Below are 26,480 nucleotides of genomic sequence, written 5' to 3' on the forward strand. Positions count from 1 at the left end.
GAGGCCAGCCTCAGCAATTTAGTGAGGTGCTAAGCAGCTCAGCGAGACCCTGTCTCTAAATAAAATACAAAAAGGGTGGGGATGGTGCTCAGGGGCTGAGGGCCCCTGGGTTCAGTCCCTGGTACCCCCCCACCTCCAAATTAAATATACTGAGAACAAACATTCTATTTCTATTCTAAAGAAAACAGTCCTCTGACTGTGGATGCCTGTTACTGCAGGGTGGCTATCCTGGGGCCACCAAAGTCTGGTGGACCCAATTTGTTCCCTCCCAGTCACTTCATAGAAGCCCCCTCCCCACTCCTTGTGCATTCACAGGGCACAACAGCACTTACCCAGACAGACACGGAGGGGACGGGTGACCTGAGAAGAACCTACGTGGCTTTAAGTAAAGGACGTGTTTAGTTCATCTCCCTGTGGGCCTGCAATTTCAGGGCCCACAGAAAGGTGACAAGAGGCCACTGAGGAGAAGTGAAGACAGAGTCCCTGGTGGCACATTCCAACCTGTCTCTCAGCTTCACTTTATGCTCTGCTGGGTGACAGTCACCTGGGGAGATCAGTGACCAAGACTTTTCTCTGCCTTCCCTGGAGATATCTTCTATCTGGAGGAGCCATGACACTGACCAGCCAGGTCCCACTGACCCAGTACCCATGTCCCTGATTTGGTCTTAGGATGAAATGGTGTGTGATGTCCCTACTGTGGAGGGGGACATTCCTGGCACCTCCCAGTGGCGCTGAGGTCCTCTCCCTGCAGTGCGTGGGGGCACCCTCCTCCCAGGTCCCCCCTTGAGGTAGTGTGAGTTTTGTGTCCAGGATTTGCAAACTCCCAGCTGAGGTTTTCAAGATATGAGGGAAATTGAAAAGTTAATTTAAAAATCAACAGTTATAACCAGTGACCTCGCTCACAGGACTAGTACAAAGCAATCCTAGAATTTGTATGGAAAAATAAAAGACCCCAAAAGAGCCCAAGCAGTTCTCAGCAGAAAGAGCAATGCAGACAGCCTCAAAACATGGGTCTTCAAACTGCACCACAGAGCAACCAAAACAGCATGTGACTGTCCCAGGAGCCCACAGGGACCAAAGTCCTAGAGTAGAAGACTCAGGGACAAATACAGTCCTCAGTGATTGACAACGGTTCCCAAACCACAGCTTGGAGAGAAAAAGACAGAAAATTAGAATTCACATGTAGAAGAAGGGAACTGGAACTGGTCCCCATGAGCCACCTTGCATAAAAGTCAACTCCAAGTGGATCAAAAACCCAGGAATCAGACCAGGACACTTTGAAAGCATAAGACCAATATTCCATCATGTCGGTACAGGCAATGACTTCCCCAGGAAGACTTCTAACATTCAGGAAAAAAAAATACCACGTCTTCCTATACGGGATGGTTCTCATTAAAAAAGAAGAAAATCTTTGCAAGTTATTCTTCCAACAGAAGGTCAAAATCCAGAATCCAAGGGTCCAGAAAAAAATCCAACCAGGCAATGGGCAAATGGAGTAATTGGACATTTCTCAAAAAGAAGAAATTCAAATGGTCAGCAATACATGAAAAGATATTCAAAAGTTTAGCAATCAGGAAAATGCAAGTCAAAACTCCATTGAGATTTTCATCTCATTCCTCTTAGGAGGGATCAAGAATATAAGTGATAACAAATACCTGGCGAGGGTGCAAGGGGAAATGAATTACCCACTGCTGATGGGATTTGAAATCCGTACGACCATTACGGAAATCACCACGGAGGTTCCTCAGAAGCCTAGGAAAGGAGTGGCCATGTGACCGGCTCTACAACCCTTGGTATTTTTCCAAAAGAATTAAAGTCAACCTGCAGAATGGGAGTGGAGAGATCCCATTTCTGAATGGTAAAGTGATCTTCTCACGCTGAATTCCAAGATGAGAGAGAGGACAAAACTAGGTATGTGAACAAGATGTAGAGTGTCTACGTAAGTTGCAAGAGGTTTGTGGACGGTAAATCTCAAAAGGTTCGTGTATGTGATTAAGCTGCCTATAATCAGCACAAAGTTACTCAAGATTTTTTTTATAAAGTAAGATTAACCTTTAATATGCTAATTCTCTATGTTTAGAAACAAGGGCTCTTTAAAATATTGATCTGCTTTTATCTGTCAAGAAAATTTCTTGTGTCAGTAAGGTTTTATTACTTAGGGAAACTACATCTGAAAGGCATTAGGTTCTGTGTCGCTTTTAAAGTCTTTTCTTATTTTTATTTTTTTAAGTTAACTTTTTAGTTGTTGATGGACCTATTTATTTATTATATGTGGTGCTAAGAATTGAACCCAGTGCCTCACACATTCGAGGCAAGTGCTCTATTACTGAGCCCCAGCCCTAAAGTCTTTTTAATAATCACTTCATAGGTGGTTAAATAAACAACTCTTATGTATACATCTGAGAATTGTGTCAGCCTTGTCTAAGTTTTGTTTGTTTGTTTGATACTGGGGATTGAATCCAGGGGCACTTGACCACTGAGCCCCATCCCCAGCCCTATTTTTGTATTTTATGTAGAGACAGGGTCTCACTGAGTTGCTAAGCACCTCACTTTTGCAGAGGCTGGATTTGAACTTGTGATCCTCCTGCCTCAGCCTCCCTAGCTGCTGGGATTATAGGTGTGGGCCACTGTGCCAGGCTCTAAGTTTTAATAGAAAACTTTAAATTTAGTTTCTTAAAAAAATATTTTTTTCGGGGCCGGGGTTGTAGCTCAGTGGTAGAGCACTTGCCTTGCATGATGTGTGATGCTCTGGGTTCAATCTTCAGCACCACATAAAAATAAACAAATAAATAAAGATATTGTGTCTGTCTGCAACTGAAAAAAAGTATATAAAACCATTTTTTCATCTTTTTATTTTCAACATACATTAGTTGTGAAACCCTTCTCCTGTAAAGATGGACATGTGTCCTTTACATCTTTTTACTTGACTTCTGGTGGGAGGCTGAGGCAGGAGGATTCCAAGTTCAAACACAGCCTCTGCAAAGGTGAGGTGGTAAGCAACTCAGTGAGACCCTGTCTCTAAATAAAACACAAAAATAGGGCTGGGGATGGGGCTCAGTGATTGAGTGCCCTGGGTTCAATCCCAAGCACCAAACAAACAAACAAACAAAACTTAGACAAGGCTTCCGTGTTTTAGGAGTCTATTCATTTACACTTTAAGAATTTTTCTGTTTGTATCATTTTCACAGAGTTAGCTCTGAGGGTTACATTATAAAATACGTGACTTGTCACAGTCTCCCAGTATCCATACTTTACTAACGTGAATGAAGCGAAGAAACCTAAACATCTGTCTAGGTCTTCTTACACTTACTTTTAAATATCATTGCTAATGGCGGTTTTTAAAATCCTAAAATGTTTTACAAAAACCGCATGAAGATAGTCTGTTTTATCTAACTAAATAAAAATATCAGTCTTCTATTGTTCCTTTTTATTTTTGGATATTCCAACATTCCTTTTTTTTATCATAGGAATAAATGAATGAAAGAAAGAAAGAAAGAAAGAATGAATGAATAAATAAAAAAGACTTGTTAACAACTAAAAAATTAAAAAAAAGAGTTCTTGGACTGGGGCTTGGGCTCAGGGGTAGAGCACTTGCCTGGCACATGTGAGGCCCTGGGTTTGATCCTCAGCACCACACAAAGATAAGTAAAGCAAAATAAAGGTATATAAAAAAGGAGTTATTTTCTTTCAGAAGTTGAAAACTGTTGTGCACGTTTCCTTCCACCTCCATGATTTCTGAGGAGAAATTCACTGTATTTTCAAGGGTGTTCATTTCTCTTTGTATGATTTCAAGATTTTTAAAAAATTTTCTCTGCTTTTGTTATCAGAAGTTCAGTTATGATGTCCTTGGCTGTGGATTTCATTGATGGGTCTTATTTGGGATCCATTCATCTTTTGCCTAATTTGCAAAGCTTTTAGTCATAATTTTCTAGAATATTCTTGTAGCCATTCTCCGTGTATCCTCTCCTTCTGGGAAACTCTATATGGATGTCTCATGTTTTATTATTTATTTTAAAAAATATATAAAAAAATAAATTTCTTTACACATACACACACACACACACACACACATACTCACACAAAAGAGAGAGAATTTAAACTTAGTTAATGAACTTAATTAATAAGGGCATCTGTGTAACTGTGACCCGAATCATTACTGGCTTCTCTGTATATTAGATGTACTCATGGTGCTCAAGTATACAAGACTTTTAAAATGTGGAGCTTAGAACATTTGTACCAAGTTGGAGTTCTCCAAAATGAAATTGTCTGTAGCAGTCGTCACCTTCAGATTTATACAGAGACAATCAATTTGGTTGGTTATTATGTCATTTAATACTTTGTAACTGGATAAAGGTAATCTAAGTTATAAATAAATAAATAAAGATATATATATATATATATATATATATATATATATATATATATATATATATATATGTTATATGTATGATTTCACGTTACATAAGTTTTATACATATGAAAATATACATATAAAATTTTGTGTTAACTCTTTATACTAGAATGAGGATTTAAATGCATTTTTGGAGGTAACAAGGAGAGTCTGATTTGTGTATGTTGAGAGCCGTCTTAGTCTTTCTGATTGATTCCTGTTTCAGATATAAGATTGTATTATGTTCACTGATATTGAGATAGATTCAGGAAATGATAGAATTTTATAAAATGATATTTAAGTAAAAGGCAAATATCAACTTCAGAATCTGTCAAGAGCCACAGCTAACCTGAGGTCAGTCTCTGCCTCTCACCCTACTCCATGTTAGGACGGCTCCGACACAGGCCAGAAAGAAGCACACTTAAAATGTTCAAAAGAGATTTTTTTTTGTTGTAAAGTTTACTGTGATCTCAAAATAAACAGGGATTCAATACATCTAAGTAAAGTTTGGGATAAAAAATATGCTTTTGGTTCAAGTTCTTATACAAACTGAATTCGTTTTAGCTCATGTTTACTTCATTTTGTATTTTCCCTGAACAATTTTGTAACTGTCACCTGTTGGTGTTTGGAAGAAGCACTACTACTAATAAACCAACCTGAGTTAGGTTGAGACAATAAGCCATCACTACAGAACCGAAAGACAGAATATAAAGCTGACTTCCAGCACAAACAGTGACCCCACTTAAACGGAAGGGGTCACTATAACATTATAGACATGGAGGATAACACCAGTGCTCCTACTTCAAGACTGGTGGATCTCCCCGGCTAGATGTTTGAAACCAAAACATGGAGACCAAAGTTAAGGACAGAAAAGCAATATGTTGTTCCTTGCCCTCTCAGGTGGAGCAAGATTCAGGGAACAACGGGATCCTTTAAGTTCCCTACCACTCCAGTGAGTCACCTGACTGCCCAATCACAGGGACTAAAAAGACCCTAGAAAACAGGAAGCCAACCAGTGCACATGCTGCAAAAAGAAATGTCCCTGGAGAAGGAAACAGCCCTGTTCCTGCTACCATAGGAAACCACCTGTGGTCAGCAAGACCCTGACCCGTCTTGGCAGGTGGCACAACTGGTCAAGGAAAAGCTCAAGGAGCCAAGGGATTCTCACAGACTCCCGACATTGATCCCTGATAAACCCCTGCTGGCTCTAACCAAAGAGAGGGAAAAGGTCCATTTTGGTATCAGTTGATTTTTCTTTTCTCATTTAAGTTGTGACTCTCCTCCTTCTTGTTATCATGGATTTCTTGGTCTTAGCCACCTGGCAGGAGAGTATGACCAAAACACAGCCGTACGTGGGCATTTAACAGATGAGACAATCATCCTTTTATTGTTTCTTGAGATGTACATTTGGGTCAATCCTTTCCAAAGTAAGTGAAATTGGGAGGGTACACAGGATGGGATTTTACATAGAAATGCCTAATAAATAACACAGAAAGCTCTGTCTGAGTCACAAGTGTCTTCTGAGTCAACTTGAGACCTACAGGTGTGCCTCATCTCCTGCAAAGGTGCACTTGATCTATTTTTTGGTTTTTTGGCTGGTTTGACCATGATGAGCTGCTACCCGACACCTGCTCTGGAGTTCACAATTCACATCCAGCCTGGTACTGGGTTTTAGTTACACCTGCGAAGGAGACAAGCTTCACTGGAGATGGAAAGGCCCTCACCAGGTGCTCCTGATCACCATGAAGGCTATACAAACTGCTCAGAAGGAAAGAACCCTTAACCACGGGCCATTTCCACATCAAAACGTTAATATGTCTCGGGTGTCTGGCACTGAGAATGGGTGCAAGAGCCAAAGTGAAAAGAAGACCAATAGGTCTAAAAAGAAAAAAATGTAGGGCTTGTTTGAAATATAAAGTCGGGGGTCCATCTTCAGAACACAAGATTCAGCCTTCATTGGGGTGTAAGATCCAGTCATGGGCAGTTTAACAATAGCTTTTGCCTTTGCCCTCCCCAGTGTCAAAATCAGCCAGTTGCACGGATGCTACGCCTGAGCTCCTCCTATCAGAGTGGGGACAGTGCTGTGTTGGGGTGAACAGAGGTGGGCTCTCTGCACAAGAGTGCACGAGGCTGGCATGCAAGTTTCCTGCCAGGTGTGTTCTGTGGCACATCCTTCTGCAGATGCCAAGTTCACCTTGCCTGGTTACTTCCAAACACGTGCTTGATTCCTTGGGGCAGCCCAGGATTTCCAACACTATGTGGAAGATATTTGTGGCTGTTTTTTTCTTTAATGATCTTAACTTGTCCCTAGGGTAAATACTGTCCAGGTCACACAAGATCCAGATGCAGACACACTTTCTTTCTTCATAGATAGTGACATTTTTGTCCACATCCTGACGGTGTCACAGTCTGTTGAACTGAAGTTAGAATAAACTGCTCAAAAGACAGACAGCACATTCCACCATCCTTGCTAATCCAAAGTCCATGTATGAAGACCCGAATTGGTGTCAACATACTTTATATACAACCAGAGATATGAGAAATTGTGCTGTATATGTGTAAACAAGAATTGTAAAGCATTCTGCTGTCGTTTATTTTAAAAAAATCAATAAGAAAAGACAGACAACATTGTAGCCTCAGCACTAATCTGAATCTTTGAGCTGGACACAGCACTGCAGAGCTGTGGTTCCAGCTACTCAGGAGGCTGAGGCAGGAGGATCACTTGAGCTCAGGAGTTCAAGACCAGCCTCTATAACACAGCAAGATTCCATCTCAAACCCCCCCCCCCAATTTGTGAATATCATCTACTATATAGAATTTGTAGCTAATATTGAAGAAGACAAAAAGAAATCCACCCAATACCTTCTTCCTTTGGTTAAAGTAAACTTCTCAGGAGTCAGGAGAAATAGCAGTCTCCTCGTGACTTTGGGACCCGTGTCCTTGGGAGTCCCCACAGCAGCCCCAGAAGTGCAGCTAGAATCTCCACATGCTATTTCAGAAGGAAGGTGATGGCTTGGGTCTCCTCCAGGGGTTGACCAATTACACCACTGAACAGCTTTCACGTTGACTTTTGGGGGTTCAATCCAACAGCCTGATTTCTTTGGTTAATGCTGTGTCACCATAGGTCACACATGGCCACCTGGCATCCAGCTGCATTTCTAAGCTAGACAGATGCAGGACGGGGGTTGGCATTCCAGTCCCCAGCTGTCTGTAGCAATTGCTGTGATAACCTGTGTGCCACCTTAACATGACGTCACTGTTCAGTCAGAAATACCATTGGCTAAGGGCTGATGCCCAGGACCTGCGGCCTGACTGTCAATCAAATCCTGATTTTCTCCACCTATTTCCTCTACAATTCACTGACTTCATTTATCTGGGTCTTCGTTTCCTTCATGTAAAGAGGGGACAGGAATACTAATACCTTCAGAGCCTCACTATGGCTACTAAGAGTTAATATATACACATAATGTGTGTGCACACAGAAGTTAGCTGTTACTCTATTTTTTTTTTCCCGTGGCTTGCGTCATACATTTGCAGATCATCCTCGTGCAGGAACCAGGCTAATCTCTGAAGTCTTCCAATGAGGCTGAAAGAGGCCACTAGTTTGAGGTTGCAAGGCCCACAGAATGAGAACTGGGATGTAAATGAGATCTGTGTTTTCCAGGCACCTGAACTCTCTCCTGTACTTTGACTCCTGATTACCTACGCTCACTATGGGCTTGTTGTTCAGAGGCAAATAAAATTATATTGAAAAAATTAATATATGAAAATGTGAATGAAAAGAAATACGTGGAGGAAAAAGGGGCAGTTGTTATTTGAAAAACTTGTGAAGTTAACACTGAGGGAATTGATGATCTTAGTTGGTATTTGTTGTTCTAATGAAAGAAAGAATCAAAACACTAATTATATTCAGGCACACAGAGTTGTACTTATGCATATATCTTTCTCTTGCTATGATGAAGCAAAGTAGTTCTTCCAACATGAATTTTTCCAGCCAAGAGTGAGCACACTTTGTATATTATGGACAGTGAATGATATCTGCTTTGGTGATGCATAGTAAGGCCATGCATACTAAATTGGGGATTTAGTCTTTTTAAAAATTTTCATACTAGGGATTGAACCCAGGGCCACTTTACCACGGGGAGCCCCATCCCCAGCCTTTTTTATATTTTATTTAGAGACAGGGTCTCACTGAGTTGCTTTGGGCCTTGCTAAGTTGCTGAGGCTGGCCTCCAACTTGCAATCCTCCTGCCTCAGTCCCCCCAAACTGCTGGGATGACAGGCGTGCACCACTGCACCTGGAATGATTTAGCATCTTTCAAAAGAACAAGTGTTTATGTTCCAGCTCCTTCCTCACCACTTGTTGTTAATGTGTTAAACGTAAACACATTTGTGGAAATTCAGAAGTAAAGTGGGAGGTGAGAAAAGGAGGGGTTATCTGGCACCATGTAAACATTTCCTCTCCTTCCCCAGTGTGGATTGGAAGAAACTGATGATTCGTTTTTCAGCACAGATCAGCAACAAGGCACTGAGGGTGGCGTAGCCGTTGCCCACCAGCATCTGGACCCCCAGGCGAGTGGGATCCTCGCTGTGCATCTGTCCCGAAGAGGAGGAGAACACACAGTCCACAAAGTACATGAGCACAAAGAGTCCCATGAGCAGCAGGATGGTCCTGGTGGCCCTCAGTTCTGGGGAGGCTCTCGGGGACAGGCTGGTGCTGTGGAGGTGCTGGCACTGCCTCTTATGCCTGCACAGGAGAGCCACCATGTACCCACTGGAGGCGGCCATGAGTCCGAGAAGGAAGATGTCCCAGAGTATTCCTGTCGCAGAAAAGAAGGTCCTGAAGTGGTGACCCGTGGGGGCGACAGTGCAGGACTCAGAGACAAACCGGAAAGCTGCTGTGTCATTGGAGGGGCCTCCCATGGAGACCAAGACGCGGACATTGAAGAACATGTTGAACACCCAGAGAGTGACCAAGGTCCACGCACTGCACCGTGGGGACATATGCTTGGACTTGGTCAGAAAGGAGCTTCTGGGGCTGAGGGTGGTGGCCTGCAGGACACTCAGCAGGCAAGTGGTGGTGACCGACAGGCTCCTCATCAGCCTGTACAGGTAGATGACGGCTTTACATGTGAAGTCGTTCCAAAAGTCCTGAACCCCCAAAATGCCTAGGTCCAGGTGTGCCCTGATTATGAGCATCAGCAGGTGAATCAGGGCCAGGTGAGCGATGGCCACGTCCATGGGCCTGGTCCTTTGCTGGAGAAGGAACGTGAGGACGTGGAAGAGGAGCAGGAAGACGTTGGCTGTGATCCCGATGACAATTTGGAGACAAAAGGCATTTCTTACAGCAAGAAAAATGTAAAGTGTGCTGCTTTGGGTCATCTTTTTTTTTTTTTTCCCCCTGGGAGAAGAAGCAGATGGTCAACACCTTAGAATAAAAGGAAGGTCAACTCCTCCTCACCACCATCACCAGCTTCAACATCTCGACCCCCAAGACTGCCCGCTTCAAAACATGGGGGTCCCCTTGTGTCGCGACCCCTTGCCCGCAAGGAAGACGCAACACTCGGGAATCTTCTCTCAGCAGTTTATTCAGGTCCCTTGATATTTCTTATTCTTTCTTCTTCTTCTTCCCGGATGCCCCTCCCAGCCTAAATAAAGCATCCCAAGCCCCAATGCAAAGCTGCCGCGTGGAGCTTTCTCACAGGGTGATGTACAGGGTGGTGAAAATCATGTGCCAACTCTCTCAGATAAGGAGTTGTTTGTCACATACTACAGCGGAGCCAGCGCCATCTCGTAATGGCGATCATAGTCTGCAGAAACGGCAGAAGCGGCTCACCACACCCTTGACACCCCCTCCCCAGTCCTCTTAGCGCTCAGGCACAGCATCTCCCCTGGGTCTCTGTGCTTTCATGGCCAGGGCCACCATGGATCTGCCTGGGCACGTGCAGCCACCTGACCAAAAGCTGAGTACGTGGCCTTTGAAGGGGACTCCAGTGCGACAGACTGCAGGGACGTCCACAGAGAACTCTCAAGGAAAGGGTGTCAAGGGGACAGCCTCGTTCAGCTCTGTCCCTTCAGTGTCTGGGTTGTTGGTCACCAGCTTACAGACCAGATATCAAAATGTTGGCTCTGCAATCAGACTTCTTGCATTTATTGATTAATATATATGTTTTGGTACCAGAGATTGAACCCAAGGTTGATTAACCACTTATATTATTTTATATATATTTAATTATACCAGAAAACCACACCTAAGTGAGCAGAACCATCAGTAATTAGCAGGATCATATTCTAAAATTTCTTTTCTGTCCATTCTATGGCACATGGAAAAAGGGGGAAAAATAATCACAATTTAAATACTTTCTTTTTGTACCGGGGATTGCACCCAAGGGTGCTTATCCACTGAGCCACATTCCAGTCTTTTTTACTTTGTTATTTGGAGTTAGGGTCTCACTAAGTTGCTTAGGGCTTGCTGAGGCCGGCCTCGAATCAGTAATCCTCCTGCTTCGGCCTCCCAAAATTACAGGTTTGTGCCACTACCTCCTGCACAATATCAGTATGTTTGGGGGTGATAATTTTCAGTGTTTTAATTAGGAGGCAGGAACCCAACATCATGCTAAGAGAGGAGTTTCCATAGAGAGCAAGCTTTCATATCTTTTCTTAGTTAGGAATGATATTTCTCCAGAGAAGGGAGAGGAAAAATTATACCAGACAATTTGGTAATGACATCCCTATGAAATACTTTCCTATAGAGGAAAGGTATTTACTTTGTTTCATTTTTAATGTTTACACTGAGACTCGTAACATCTTGCCACATTTTATCATCTGAAAAAGAAGAGGGCAAGAGTATAAGTTATTTTCACAGCTACCTAGAAAATTATAGTTGGATAAAAATCAGTTTAAGGGTGAGGAAAAATGTCAAAGAGTCCAGACAACTTAAGTCTTTCAAGCCTAGGAAGTGCCATTGTCTAAAATTAAAATTAAGTAGTCATATTAGGAAAATTACAGCTCTTCCAAATGATTAAATTATTTAAAAAAGTATATATATATTTCTCCATTCACATCTTCAGCAAAGTAAGATTTGCTCCCTTGGTGTGCTCAAGAAAACAAAAGAAAAATGCTAATATAGTGGTCTAGGAATCTCCATATTTTAAAAGTCACAGATGGTTATTAGTAGGCACAGCCCTACAGGGTTTGTCTGACTTCTGTGTAGCTAATTATAGAAATGCCTATTTCTGGATGTGTATTTGAAGAAATACACATTTTGAGCCCCAAAGTCCCTTAAAACAACATAAACTGGATATATAACATTTGAAGATGTCTTTTTAAAAATCATAGAAAATGAAATAACTAGGATTCCCTTCTATCATGTTATGACATATATATATTTTTTAATTCGGTTCAAGAAAATAAAATGTACAGCATCAGAAAACCAGGAGGAATAGCGTATCGGAGTCCTCTGTGGATGGAGGGCTCAGGACTGGGTTTTACCATGGCCCAGGGGATGCAGCCCTGCCGGCACCTTCGTGGGAGACAGGGACAGATTGAGGAGGGATGGGAACTGTGTTTTCAGAGGAGCGTTACCTGAAAACCAGTGGAAGACTTTTTTCTATAGGAGAAACTTCCTAGTTTGAGCTGGAAACCTTATCTCCTGTCCCCTCAATGCTGTTGAAAGGAAGTGGCAGAGTCGGATGCTGTCACGGGTCCCCTGTCACAGGCATTAGCTCCCTGCAGCCCCAGGACACAGCTGGTAGAGAAGCTGCTGGCCGTCTGCACACTGTGCAGGTCACACACGTGGGTATCAGTGAGAGCCACAGTGCCCTCCATGGTTCACAGGTAGATGTTTTATAAAGAATGCAATGTTGCTATTTCTGTGCTAATTCATCAGTTTTATTAGAAAACATCCTGAAAATGTGGACATTTCATAAAAGCAAGTTGAAAGGAATCCTCTGAGCCTGTCCCCTTCCGGCTGTGCCTCACCCCACTCACATCTGCCAGGACCACTCAGTCTAGGAAATCGGGGCGCAGACACAGGGTCTGTCCCTCATCAGGATGGCCCAGGATGCCCTCCTCAGACAGAGCTCCGGGGAGAGAGGGGCTGCAGCATCTCCTGGCTGCCCTGATGTGCTGAGCCCCAGGTCATGACTTGAACCCTGGAGGAAACAAGCCGTCCTCAGACTGGAGGATCTGAACACAATGACATACATCAGAGAAAGATAATGTGGAAAAGAAGTTGAGAAACAGGTCTCATCTGAAGAGCTCACCATGGGAGGAATAAGAAAAACTTAAGAGGGCAGATTAGAGGATGAAACATAAGTGGAGAAAAAAGTGTGAATGGAGGTTTGTTTCTTTAAGAAATCATCCCTAGGGTCCCTTAGAGCTGATGGAGTGAGGTCCCTTTGAGAGAGAGGTAGCACCGTGGTGACTCCTCTCCTGCCCTGACCAGGGAAGACTCCACTTAAACATTTTGCATCCTGCCACTGTCCAAATCATGGACAATCCTGATATCTATCTATCTATCTATCTATCTATCTATCTACCTACCTACCTACCTATCTATCTATCCATCTATCATCTATTGATCTATCTTAACAAATGGGCCAGACACTAGTGATCAATAACAAAGTCAGAGCAGCCCAGTCATTGGCAAGGACAGAAGTGGATGAGGAGGAGGCTCTCAGCAGAGCCCCACACCAGCTTGGGCTGCCACAGCTGTGTGTGGAGAGACACAGGCTGCGGGGGGGGGGGACATATCTGTTTTTTGGGGTTCAAGGTGAACACAGTCTCACGTGTCCTGTAACCACTGGGATCTATGTTTTCATTTAGTGATGTGCATTAGCTACAGAAAGGGCATATTTGGTTTTTGTTTCACTCAGATCAAGTTCACCACGACTTCCCCACTAACATCTCTGTTCTCCCTGATGTCCTGTAGAGGGGACACCGTGGGACCTTTGGAAGCCAGGAAGGGGCAATCGCTACTCTCACCACTTGGTTTTAATATTAAACAACTGCAGCCCCTGGTCCCTGCTCCAGCTTGAGCCCCCTGGCACTGGATTTAGCCCTTTACTTTGGCGACTCATGAATATTGTCAGTTTTTTAATAAGAAATGATTATCTCAAGTAAATCACTTCAGGTTCTCATCTATTTCTCAGATGCAGTGAGTTTAATGTACGGCTCTATCAGATCTCACAGTTCATATTTCTGAGTTGTCTTGCTATTTTATGCTTCATCCTTACTAGTTCATAGTAATATTCACCAAGGAAGAGAATTTTATTTTACAGGATTGATTTTCATTCTCTTGTCTCCATAAATCAGTTCAAAATGTTTTTTGATGTTTCCTAGAGCATGATGGGTTTACTTTTGTGAGGTCAAAACTGAGACAAAATACTTCAGCATAAGACAATGCTATTTGATGTTTTGTAGGAATGTGAGGCTCAACTCTCTGCATAAGTCAATGATCCAAACAGAGAACATCATTTCTTTATGATTAACTGAAAAGTACTTCAGTGTGTATAACTTTCTCTCTTATTATCTCAGGTAGTAAAACTAAATGCTGAAAAAAATATTTTGAACTGATTTATGGAGACAAGAGAATGAAAATCAAGCCTGTAAAATAAAATTCTCTTCCTTGGTAAATATTAATATGAACTAGTAAGATTGTAGCAGAAGATAGCAAGACAAGTTAGTAACATGAACTTTGAGATCTGATAGGGCCGCACGTTAAACTCACTGCATCTGAGAAATAGATGAGAACCTGAAGTGATTTACTTGAGATAGTCATTTCTTATTAAAAGTTAACAATATTCATGAGTCACCAAAGTAAAGGGCTAACTGTAGTAAGAAGAGAATTTCCCTTTGTAGACTAGAGAAAACAGTCCTCTGAGCTGTTGAGTGTGGGTAGAGCTGGGGACATAATTCAGAGCTACCAAATAACCTAACATACAATTTGACTATTTTAATTATTCAGCACAGTCACAGAAGCCCACTCACACACTGGTGCTGCGTCTTAGGAATAGAAAAGCACTTACCTGGGCAGGTGGCATGGGGAGTCAGGAGACCTGAGCTGATCCTGCACCGTTTTAAGGAAAGCACGTCTTTAACTCACCTCTCTGTAGGCCTTTAATTTTAGCATCTGAAGAAGGTGACAAGATGCCACTTGGGAACGCAGAACTGTGGCTTCCCCAGTGGAACATGTCACTTACTTTTACTTTGGTCTCTGCTGGATAATAGAAACTGGGGGAGAGTCGAACTCAAAACTTTTCTCAAGTCCCTGGACACACTCATGTGAAGATCTCACAGCTCCCAGTCATGTGGACTATACCCATATTCTCATTTTTTAAAACCCATGTTCAAATTAGCTCAATCCTATTCCACATATTGTAATGTCTCTCCTCTGGGGTGAGTGGTTACTGACACCTCCCATGCATTCCCAGGGGCTCTGAGGGTCCTTTCCCTAAAATGTGAGGCTGTCATCCCTGGTCCTCTCTCATAATGACCATGTGGTTTGGGGTATTATATCTCCTAAGGTTTCCAAACTCAGCCTCAGGTTTGCATTTCTGTTTCAGGTTAAGAAAGATATTAAGATATTAAAATATCCATTCTGGCCATGAAGACAAAATATATAATTTTGAAAATAAAGCATGCAGGGAAGATGTTATAAGATATGTGAGTAGAATTTCCAAGAAATATGAGATAACATGAAAAGACCAAATTCAAGATTTATCAGGATAAATGAAGGCACAGAGATTTAAACCAAAGCAATGCATAATTTTTCAATGAAATAATATCAGAAAATTTCCCAAATCTAATGAATTAAGTGTAAAATCAAATGCAGGAGGCTTATAGGACCTCAAATATGCAAAATTAAAACAGTCCCACACCAAGGCACATTATTATGAAAATGCCTAACATACAAAATAGGGATAGAATTTTAAAGGCTTTCAGAGAAAAATGAAGTGTCACATTTAGAGGGAAATCAATCTGGATCTCAGCCTGTTTTTCAACCAAGACCCTGAAAACTAGTATGTCTTGGAATAATATATGCTGAGCTCTGAAAGAAAGTGGATGCTAGCCAAGAGTACAATCCCCAGCAAAATAAAATCTCAGAATTGACGTTGAAATAAAAATATTTTATGATAAACATAAGTTAAAGAAATTCACAATACTAGAAAGACTGCATTACAAAACATACTCAAAATATTTCTTGAAGGAGAAACGAAAAATATAAGTGAGAAACAGGCAAACGGAGTGAAGGACAAATAATTCAAATTAAAAGCAAAAAATAAACAAAGATGACTGAAAATACGAATCATATCCCATTAACAACTTTGAGTTCTCATAGGACTCAGCCAATTCTATGAGTCTTTCAAAGAAGAACTAACACCAACCCTCCTCAGATCATTCCATGCAATAGAAGAGGAGGGAACCTTTTCAAACTCATTCTATAAAGCTGGTATCACCCTGATACCAAAACCAGACAAAGATACAACAAGAAAAGAAACCTCAGACCAATATCCTTGATGAACTCAGGTGCAAAAATTCTTAATAAAATTCTGGCAAACTGCATATACAACCATTTAAAACATCTAGTGGACTACAATCAAGAGGGGTTCATCTAAAGGATGTAAGTTTGGTTCTACGTAATGGAAATCAATAAATGTAATACATCACATCAATCGACTTAGAGACCAGAATCATATTATCTCAATAGATGCAGAAAAAACTTTGATAAAGTACAGCAAGAATTCATGTTCAAAATCCTAGAAGAACCAGGGATATAAGGAACATATATTGTAAAAGCCATATATGCTAAACCCAATGCCAACATCATCCTAAATCTAAAGATTGAAAGCAAATTCTCTTGAAATTCTGGTACAAGATAAGGATGCCCTGTGTCACCACTTCTTATTCAACATCATCTTGAAACTCTGGCCAGAGCAAGCAGACAGAAGATTGAAATTAAAGGGGCATGAAGAGAATAAGAAAAACTCAAACTATACTTATTTGCTGATGACATGATTCTATACTTAGAAAAACCAAAAAACTCCACTAGAAAACTTCTAGAACTCACAAATGAATTTAGCAAAGTAGCAGAATGTAAAATCAACACCTATAATTCAATTGCATTCCTATACATCAGTGATGAATTGACTGAAAAAGAAATTAGGAAAACTATCCCATTCACAGTAGCCTCAAAAACAGATATTTGGGAATCAATCAAACAAAAGAGATAAAAGACTTCTACAATGAAAACAAAGAACCCTAAAGAATAAAACTGAAGAAGACCTCAGGAGATGGAAAGATCTTCCATGATCTTAGAGAGGCAGAATTAACATTGTCAAAATGGCCACACTACCACAAGTGCTACACGGATTGAATGCAGTTCCTATTAAAATCCCAGTAACATTTTCCATAGGAATAGAAATAATCAGTCATAACATTCATTTGGAAAAAAAACAAGAGGCCCAGAATAGCCAAACCAATCCTTAGCAAGAAAAATGAAGCAGGAAACATCACAATACCAGACCTTAAATTATACTACAGAGCTACAGTAACAAAAACGGCATGGTGTATGGGCACCAAGCAGACAGGTAGACCAATGGTAAGAACAGAAGACACAGAGAAGAATCCACAGAAACACAGTGACCTCATACTAGACAAAGGTGCTGAAAACACACATTGGAGAAATGATAACTTCTCCACAAAATGGAGTGGGGAAAACTGGAAATCCACATGTAGCCACATGCAACTAAACCCCTGTCTCTCAACCTGCACAAAACCCAACTCTAAGTGGATCAAGAACTTAGGCATTAGACCAGAGACCCAGAGACCCAAATCTACCTCATGTTGGCTTAGGAACCAACTTCCTCAACAAAACTCCTGAAACGCAAAATAGTTTAATCAAGAGTAAATAAATGGCATGAAACCAAACGTAAAAGCTTCTTTACAGCAAGGGAAATGATCAAGAATGGGGAGAGAGTGTTTATAGAATGGGAGAACATCTTTGCCACCCACATCTCAGACCGAGCATGAATCTCCAGGATATAACTAAAAAAAAAAAAAAAAAACAAAAAAAACTGAACAAATAACCCAATCTATAAGTGGGCAAAGAAAATGAGCAGACACTTCATAGAGATAAATACCAATGGTCAACAAATATAGGAAAAAAATGTTCAATATTTCTTGAGTTTTTTAGTTTTTCTAGCAATTAGAGAAATGCAAACTAAAACTATACCGAGATTTCATCTCACACAGGTCAGAATGGCAATTATGAAGAATACAAGTAACAATAAGTGTCGGTGAGGATGTGGGGGAAAAGTTACACTCGTCCATGGCTGTGGGACTGCAAACTGGTGCAAATCTGGAAAGCAGGGTGGAGATTCCTCAGGAAACTGGGAATGGAACCACCATGTGTCCCAATTACCCCTCTCCTCAGCATACACCCAGAGGACTTAAAATCAGCGTACTATAGTGACGCAGGCACATCAATGTTCACACCAGCTCCATTCACAATCGCTCACTGTGGAACCAACACAGGTGTCCTTCACCAGATGAATGGGTGAAAAAAATGGGCTACATACACACCATGGAATATTACCCAAACTAAGAGGAGTGATACGCATTGCCAGTCAGTGGATGGAAGGGGCGACTGTCATGCTAATGGGAGTTATTCAATCCCCCCAAACTAAAGGCTCAATGCTTTCCCTAGTATGAGGATGCTATCTCACAATAAGTGGTGGGTAGGAAAGAATGGAAGTACATTGTATTTGCCAAAGGGGAATGAAGGAAAGGGAGGGGCAATCTGAATTAAGAAGGCAGTAGAATGAATCGGACTTTACTTTCCTATGTGCATATGAATAAATGATCCACACAAAAAATGTGTGAAATTCAAAAAATAACTCTTATTTTTTAGGGGTAGTGTTTGAGGTCAGTTCTTGGTTTGGCACCCAGTGTCACAGTCTGGCTCATGTACTCTCAAACTTCCTACATTCAAGTCCTAACTCTCAGACCTTGATACTGAGGTAACATTGGAAGGCAGAACCTTTACCAATATAGTTACGGTACGTTCACAGGAGTTCACATGGCTTTGTCCTTTGACTCACGTCCTTATAAGATTTGGATTCAGACAACACTCAGAGGGGAGACCAGAAAAGGACATAACCCCAGGTGGCCATCTGCAAGTCAAGAAGAGAGGTCACAGGAGGAAGCAAATCTAAGGACACATTCATCTTGGATTTCTGACCTTTTGAGCACTCAGTCTGTGGTATTCTGATCTGATAGCTCTAGCAAACCAGTACACACAGTAATGCTAAATTTGTAAAATGGAGGATGGATTTCTCCTTCCCAGGGGGAGGATATTTTAGGAAATTCCTCTGCTGTTTTGGTAAATTTTATGTAAATATAAAAGTATTCCTAAATAACCCTTTTATATGAAATACCTGAATGAATCTAGGTTGGGTGGTGCATAACTGTTATTCCAGCAGCTTGGGAGACTGAGGCAGGAGGATCAAAAGTTGGAGGCCAGCCTCAGCAACTTAGTGAGGCCCTAGGCAACTCAGTGAGGCCTTGTCTCTAAATAAGAATGAAAAGGGCTGGGGCTGGGGCTCAGAGGTTAAGCACCCCTGGGTTCCATACTGATGCCCAAAACAAAACAACAGAAAACCAACCAAAGAACAACTGGAATGAACACCCTGCAACCAAAATCCCCCCTCCCCACTTTTTTTTTTTTCATTTCAGTTTTCTTTTAATGGATCAAAGACCTGGGAATAAAACCAGAGACCCTGCATCTAATAAAAGAAAAAGTAGGCCCTAATCTCCATCATGTGGGATGAGGCTCCAGCTTCCTTAATAAGACTCCTATAGCACAAGAATTAAAACCAAAAATCAACAAATGGGATAGACTCAAACTAAATTTTTTTTTTTCAGCAAAAGAAACAATCTGTGAGGTGAATAGAAACCCTACATCTTAGGAGCAAATTTTTATCCCTCACACATCAGATAGAGCACTAATCTCTAAGGTTTATAAAGAATTCAAAAAGCTAAGCACCAAAAAAACAAATAACCTAATCAACAAATGGGCCAAGGAAGGACCTGAACAGACACTTCTCAGAAGAGGATATATAATCAATCAATAAATATATGAAAAAATGCTCAGCATCTCTAGCAATCAGAGAAATGCAAATTAAAACTACTCTAAGATATCATCTCACTCCTGTCAGAAGGGCAGCTCCTATGAAGACAAACAACAAGTGTTGGTGAGGATGTGGGGGAAAGGCACACTCATACACTGCTGGTGGGACTACAAATTGGTGCAGCCAATATAGAAAGCAGTATGGAGATTCCTTGGAAATCTGGGAATGGAACCACCATTTGACCCAGCTATCCCTCTCCTCGGACTATACCCAAAGGACTTAAAAACAGCATACCACAGGGACACAGCCACATCAATATTTACAGCAGCACAATGTACAATAGCTAAACTGTGGAACCAACCTAGATGCCCTTCAGTGGATGAATGGATAAAAAATGTGGCATATATACACAATGGAATATTACTCAGCAATAAAAGATAATAAAATCATGGCATTTGCAGGTAAATGGATGGTGTTGGAGAAGATAATGCTAAGTGAAGTTAGCCAATCCCCAAAAAACAAATGCTGAATGTTTTCTCTGATATAAAGAGGCTGACTATAGTGTGGTAGGGAGGGGGAGCATGGGAGGAATAGATAAACTCTAGATAGGGCAGAGGGGTGGGAAGGAAGGGAGGGGGCAGGGGGTTAGCAAGGGTGGTGGAATGTGATGGACATCATTATCCAAAGTACATGTATGAAGACACAATTTGGTGTGAATATACTTTGTATACAACCAGAGATATGAAAAATTGTGCTGTATATGTGTACTAAGAATTGTAGTGAATTCTGCTGTCCTATATAAATAAAAAAATAATAACAAATATTTATTTTTTAATTGTAGTTGGACACCATATCTTTATTTTATTTATTTTTATGTGGTGCTGAGGATTGAACCCAGGGCCTTGAACATGCTAGGTGAGCCACAGCCCCAGCCCTCATTTCAGCTTTCTAAATGTCCATATGTTAGAGTGCTTATGTGTAATATACTTCAGATCACTTCATTTTCTAAATATATTTTATATATATTTTTAGATGCTGGGGATTGAACCCAGGGCCTGGTCATGCTAAGCCCAGACTTTACCACCAACCTACATTCACAGTCCTAAAACTTTAATTTGAATTTCTCATTCTGACTATGGACACATAGTAACCTGTTTTGCAGTTCCCAAAAGCTTTCTTCTACAGTTTCCAATCTATCCAGTCCAGTAAATGTGAATTTTTTTTTACACCAGGGATTGGACTCAGGGGCACTGGACCCCTGAGCCCCGTTCCCAGCCCTCTTTTGCATTTTATTTAGAGACAGGGTCTCACTGAATTGCTTAGGGCCTTGCTGTTGCTGAGGCTGGCTTTGAACTCACAATTCTTCTGCCTCAGCCTCCTGAGCCACTGGGATGACGGGTGTGCACCACCGCGCCCAGCTAAATGTGAAATCGCACATTGCAGATACTATATTTTTAGTTCTTTGCAGTTTCATTTGATACCTTTAATTTTCCATTTTTCTCAGAAAATAACTAATCTTTTCATCTATTGTACCAGTATTAACTATTATTACATAGATTACAGGTCTTTTTAGAGCATTATCATCTAATTCCAATACCTGGAACATCGCAAGATATACTTAAAATTCTTGTGTTTATTTTAGGTTTGTAGGTCATGGACTTCCATTTTTTTCCAGGTCTCATAGATCTTTTATATAATTTTGTATGAATTACATAAGAAACAGGGCTGGGGGTTGTGGCTCGACGGTACAGTGCTCACCTAGCATGTGCAAGGCCCTGGGTAAGATCCTCAGCACCACGTAAAAATAAATAAATAAAATAAAGATGATATTGTGTACAACTTAAAAAAATACATATTTAAAAAAATAAATCACATAAGAAACAAACAAACATTTTGATTGTTCCTTCCAGAGGAAGAGTGAGCCTTTTCCCTGTCTCCATGGATGAAGATGAACCTGAGGGATGATCACTCAGGTTCCCAACAGAGTGGAGTCCAGCACAGACTCTGCCTCAACTACAAGTAGGTGCCACCTGCCTGCTACTCCCTCAAGCACAGCCTCCAGATTTGCCTCTGGTTTTTCTGTTTTGTTTCAAGAGCATTTTCATGTGATGCAGTGTGAATCCTGGAATTTTCTGTATGGAAATCATGGAGTACGTGAGCACGAAAGTCAGCAAACCACGTGAAAATGAAGTGGGGAAGAGGGCGTCCATCAGACGTCACAGGGAGAGGATTGACAAGCCTCAGTAGGATCTAGGGACCTCCCACCCCCAGAATCCAGGCATCACAACATGTGGAAAGGGTACTGGTTAATTTAAACTTTGAATCCAAGTAAGAGAACTTGGAGTTGTCTACAAGATTGGGATGCACTTTTTTTTTTTTTTATCAAGGGAACTCATAGGAAATTTTGAGCACCTCTCCCCAGATGGTTGTTATCCAGAACAGAATCAAATCAAGGGGACAAGTGAAATGTTCCACTGGGGACTCCATAGTTCTGTGCTCCCCAGTGGGGTCTTGTCACCTTAGTAGAGACACTAAAATTGCAGGCTGCAGAGAGATGAGCTCACAGCACCCTTTCCTTAGACCCATGCAGGTTATGCTCAGGTGCACCAAGTGCTCCGCATCCATCCAGGTAAGTGCCTCTCCGTTCCACAGAGATAGTGAGTGAGTACCTGGGGCTTGTGGGAGGAGGTTGCAAGGGGCAAAGTGGGTCTAGGAGTGAGGTGTTTGGTAGCTTGAGACACCCAGCTCTCACCCCTATATTTAAGAAGACTGAGGTGCTCTGTGAAATATGAGGAAGGAGATCTTCCTAGGTTGGGTCATCCTTTGAGACTCAGAAAGTTAGGTGCTATTTTCAATAGGAAGTGCCAATTATCTTAGGTTTCTGTTTAATTTTTTTCTAGTAACAACAGCAGTGCTCATGTTACATATGCGTTTCCTTGTTTGATATGCTATTTACTCCTAGACCAATAATCAGGGATGTAATAAGTTGCCTGTCTGCTTTGTACTAAATATACTCAGGTTTCCTTCTCTCACCTTCCTGGACAAATAGAATATTACTGATCTGTGTCTACTAGACTCTGAGGAATTAAAAACCATAATTTTATATAGCCCAGAAGGTAATGAGGGCAACCTAGCATTACCACAGGCATCTATTGAACTTTCCCATACAATCTTTCTTGTCCTACATTTAATAACACAATTTAGAAGTGAATGGTGCCACTCTATAGTTTATGCTCTGCCCATGAGCAAATTTCAAGTGAGAGGATAGTGGTCCTGTGTCATCTTCCCATGAAAAGACCAGTGAATCTGATTGTGGTGTCCTTCTCCTTCCCCAAAGACAAGGTAATAGAATTGTCCATAGCTAGGTAAGAAGATTATTTGTGTCCATTAATCTTCTTTCTTTTCATTATTCACTTAAAAATTATCGTTGCCCTTTCCCTAATAATGAAAGTGTCTGAAACGCCTTTGATTATATATGCCACATTTTTTTTTATCCATTCATCCAGTGAAGTGCATCTAGGTTGGTTCCACAGTTTAGCTATTGTGAATTGTGCTGCTATAAACATGGATGTGGCTGTGTCCCTGTAGTGTGCTGTTTTTAAGTCCTTTGGGTATAGTCCGAGGAGAGGGATAGCTGGGTCAAATGGTGGTTCCATTCCCAGATTTCCAAGGAATCTCCATCCTGCTTTCCATGTTGGCTGCACCAATTTGCAGTCCCACCAGCAGTGTATGAGAGTGTCTTTCCCCCACATCCTAAACTCATTCTGTCCTGGTGTGTATTTTTAGGTCCTATTTCATGCAAATGCACTTCCAGAAAAAAAAGTGAACCTATCTTCTTTTCTTCTTCCTAAAGCAAACTGGACTTGCCTCACGTCATTAGGGCAATGGATCCTCCTGCAGGTAAGTTTGGGCTTCCCAGTGATGACAGCTTAGGGTCTGTGATGAATCGAATTTGCTGTTCCCTATTGTTGGTAGAAGACTAATTTTTCTTTTAATGATTCTGAATACAGACTTTAAAATATTCTTAGGGTCTATCTGTAAGTGTGAACCCTGAGATGTACTTAAATCCTTCCAAATTACAGAAACAATGGATTATTTTTAGCCTTATTTTCTAGAAATAGCTGCCCTTCATTCACCCAAATATTCTCCAGGATTTTCTCCTCCTTGGTCCTGTGGCTTATATATGTCACAGTGGCTCTACACCCAGCAGGGCACCTGGCTGTGGGTGGCGGTGCCCTCCCTGATGCCAAGCTGTTTCTCCCTAGTGCTCTTCAGAGTTTCCCAGCTAGATCTCTGCCACAGAGAAGAACTTCCTGCCTAATTTTTCCTGAGATCCAAACCCACTTAAAGCAGGATGAGTCCCCCTCCCAGATTTCACTTGTCCATCTTACTTTAGCGATGGGAATTATGGTAAAGTTGAACTATGTAGTAACCGTGAATCAAAGTGTGCTCCTTTGCTGCTGCTGGTATTATTATTATTTTGGTACCAGGGGTGCAACCCATGAGTGCTTGACCCTTGAACCACAACCCCAGCACTTTTCACATTTTATTTAGAGACAGGGTCTCCCTAAGGTGCTTAGGGCCTCTTTAAGTTGCTGAGGCTGGCCTCAAACTTGTGATTCTTCTGTCTCAGCCTCCCAAACTGCTGGGATTACAGGTGTGCACCACTGCACCTGGCCACATTACTTCCCCTGTGATTTATAATCCTCTCTATGAAAGGTGCAGTCTTTCTAACATAGTTTGCTTTGAACAGCGTGTTAACTGAATACTATCACATTGCTAAGAGCCACAGGTTAGGAGGCCCCTATGTTACCCTGCAGGGAAGCAGAAAGTTTCATCCTGGTCCTGAGCCTCTGGGCTCTTCTGTGCTAGACAGGTGTGAGTGGTAGGAGCGATGGCTGGGAGAGGACATGCTGGACAATTTCTTTTAGCTCATTTTATAAAGGGTTCTTATTCACCAGAATGTCAATGAACTATTAACACAGATGTAGCTACATACTTTCTAATGTCACTTACATATTGTCTGATATTTAAGCGAATCAGTATTGTGTATTGGATGTATGACTTGCTGATACATTATAATGTGATCTGAAATTTAGATGGAGGATGGGCACAGTAATCCCAGGGTCTTGGAGGCTGAGGCAGGAGGATTGTGAATTCAAAGCCAACCTCAGGAAATTAGCAAGACCCCGGGCAACTTAGTGAGACCCTGTCTCAAAATAAAATGAGGAAGGAGCCTCGGGCTGTCTATCAGTGGTTGAGGACTCCTGGGTTCAATTCCTGGTAGGAAAAATAAACTCTTTGCACACAGCTGGATAGATTCAGAAATACATAACTGCTCCTGGGTCTACACCATTTTTTGTTGTTGAAAGTGTTTGCTCACATTCCTTCATGCTCTGGAGAAAGGAGACTCATTTTTTTCATGCTGCTACTGTGCAGTTTTGTCTTCAGACAAATAAGACTTTCTGGTCATTTTAAAGCAACAATGAACTGTAGTCTTAATTTCTGAATATTTTTGAAAACTCCTGCCTTCTTCTAATTACTACTTTTTCTAAAACTTTCATGTTTGCACAACTATATATTTTGAAGTAAGACTGAAAATCATGTCCTTGAATGCTCTGATTTGAAGTGATTAAATAATTTAATCATGTTACTGAAAGTTTTACAATGCTGTGTGCTTGCCTTGCACATGTTTTAACATGAATTAAACACAATGAAAGCAAAGTCTCCATTTCACACAAATGGTATAAGAGAACACAATTTTAGAACTAAAATTTAAAATTTTTAAAGTGTTGTACATAAACGATTATACTTAAACATAGATGTTTAAGTTATTCTTTAAAGCTTCATCAGAATATATGTTACCTACATGAAACAGTTGTATAAGAACAGATGTATGTAATTTTATGTATAAAGATGTCAGGGAATAACATCTGTGCTGTGATCATGTGTGCCTTGTGGAAGATCTTCCTAGTGTCATTTCTGGGCTTGTCATGGTAGCAAACCTGAATATACTGAATAAGTGAAAGAATAAAATTTTATTTTTCCTGATCACCACATTTGGGAAAAGAAGAACTTTTTTCCTAATGGTGTAGAGAATTTCCCTTTTAGACAAACACTGCATGTTCTTACTCATGTACGAAACCTAAAAAAGCATTGCCATTGCACAACTCTCCAAGAAATGTTGTTCCAGCAGATCATTCAACAAATTCTCCAGCATAAATTTCAGTCTTGGGCATTTGATTCCAGAAAAATGTCACCTTGAACTTGTAATAGAGATAACATCTTGGAGAGCTCATCTTTCAGGAATGGGCTGGACACGTGTCCTTTAATTAAAACCTTAAAATATCAAATCTGTTTTAATTGTAGTTCTATTTAATACTCTGATTATAAAGTCTTGAAAAGGAAAAAAAAAATAACTATGCTCTTGGTAATAGTTCCAGAATGTTCTAACATAGGCTAGTTATTCTGGCTGGAGGATGAACAAAAATGTGACATGTGTAGCCACCTCAGAGGATTCCAAGGACAGACATAAAGTTTCGAGTCCTCAGAACCGGATTGTGCAAATATTCTACTATGTTGGTTTTTCTATTTTTTTAACTGGAGTTTGAACACAGGAGCAATTAACCACTGAGCCACATCTCCACCCTATTTTTATATTTTATTTAGACACAGGGTCTTGCTGAGTTGCTCAGAGGCTGAGGCTGGCTTTGAACTCACATCCTCCTGCCTCAGGCTCCTGACCTGCTGAGATTACAGGCGTGCACCCCCATGTCCTGCAGTAATTTCTTTCTTTTCAGGCAGGGACACAGCTGATCTGTTATTAAAAGAACTGCATTGATTCTCCCAACTCTTGTGCATGAAGAACTGTATGATAATAAGATTAGAAGCCAACATTTCTAGAGAGTTCATTATGTGCCATGAACACTTCCAAGGTTGGTAGGCACACTTTCCTTTTT

At 41.1% G+C, this 26,480-nt stretch overlaps 1 protein-coding gene across 1 annotated transcript; it reads right to left on the reverse strand.

Annotated features, from left to right (window-relative positions):
- Nucleotides 1-8,824: 8,824 nt before the first annotated feature.
- Nucleotides 8,825-9,631, reverse strand: LOC114089838 (vomeronasal type-1 receptor 90-like). The gene has a single exon (XM_027931781.2). The coding sequence runs from the start codon at nt 9,629-9,631 to the stop codon at nt 8,825-8,827; it is 807 nt and encodes a 268-aa protein (XP_027787582.2).
- Nucleotides 9,632-26,480: the final 16,849 nt, after the last annotated feature.

Source organism: Marmota flaviventris, chromosome 20, assembly GCF_047511675.1.
Source record: "Marmota flaviventris isolate mMarFla1 chromosome 20, mMarFla1.hap1, whole genome shotgun sequence".
Lineage (NCBI taxonomy): Eukaryota > Metazoa > Chordata > Mammalia > Rodentia > Sciuridae > Marmota > Marmota flaviventris.

What these genes read in the sequence shown, in the direction of transcription:
- LOC114089838 (XM_027931781.2), bottom strand. Translation starts at nt 9,631, where the DNA reads ATGGACGTGGCCATCGCTCACCTGGCCCTGATTCACCTGCTGATGCTC.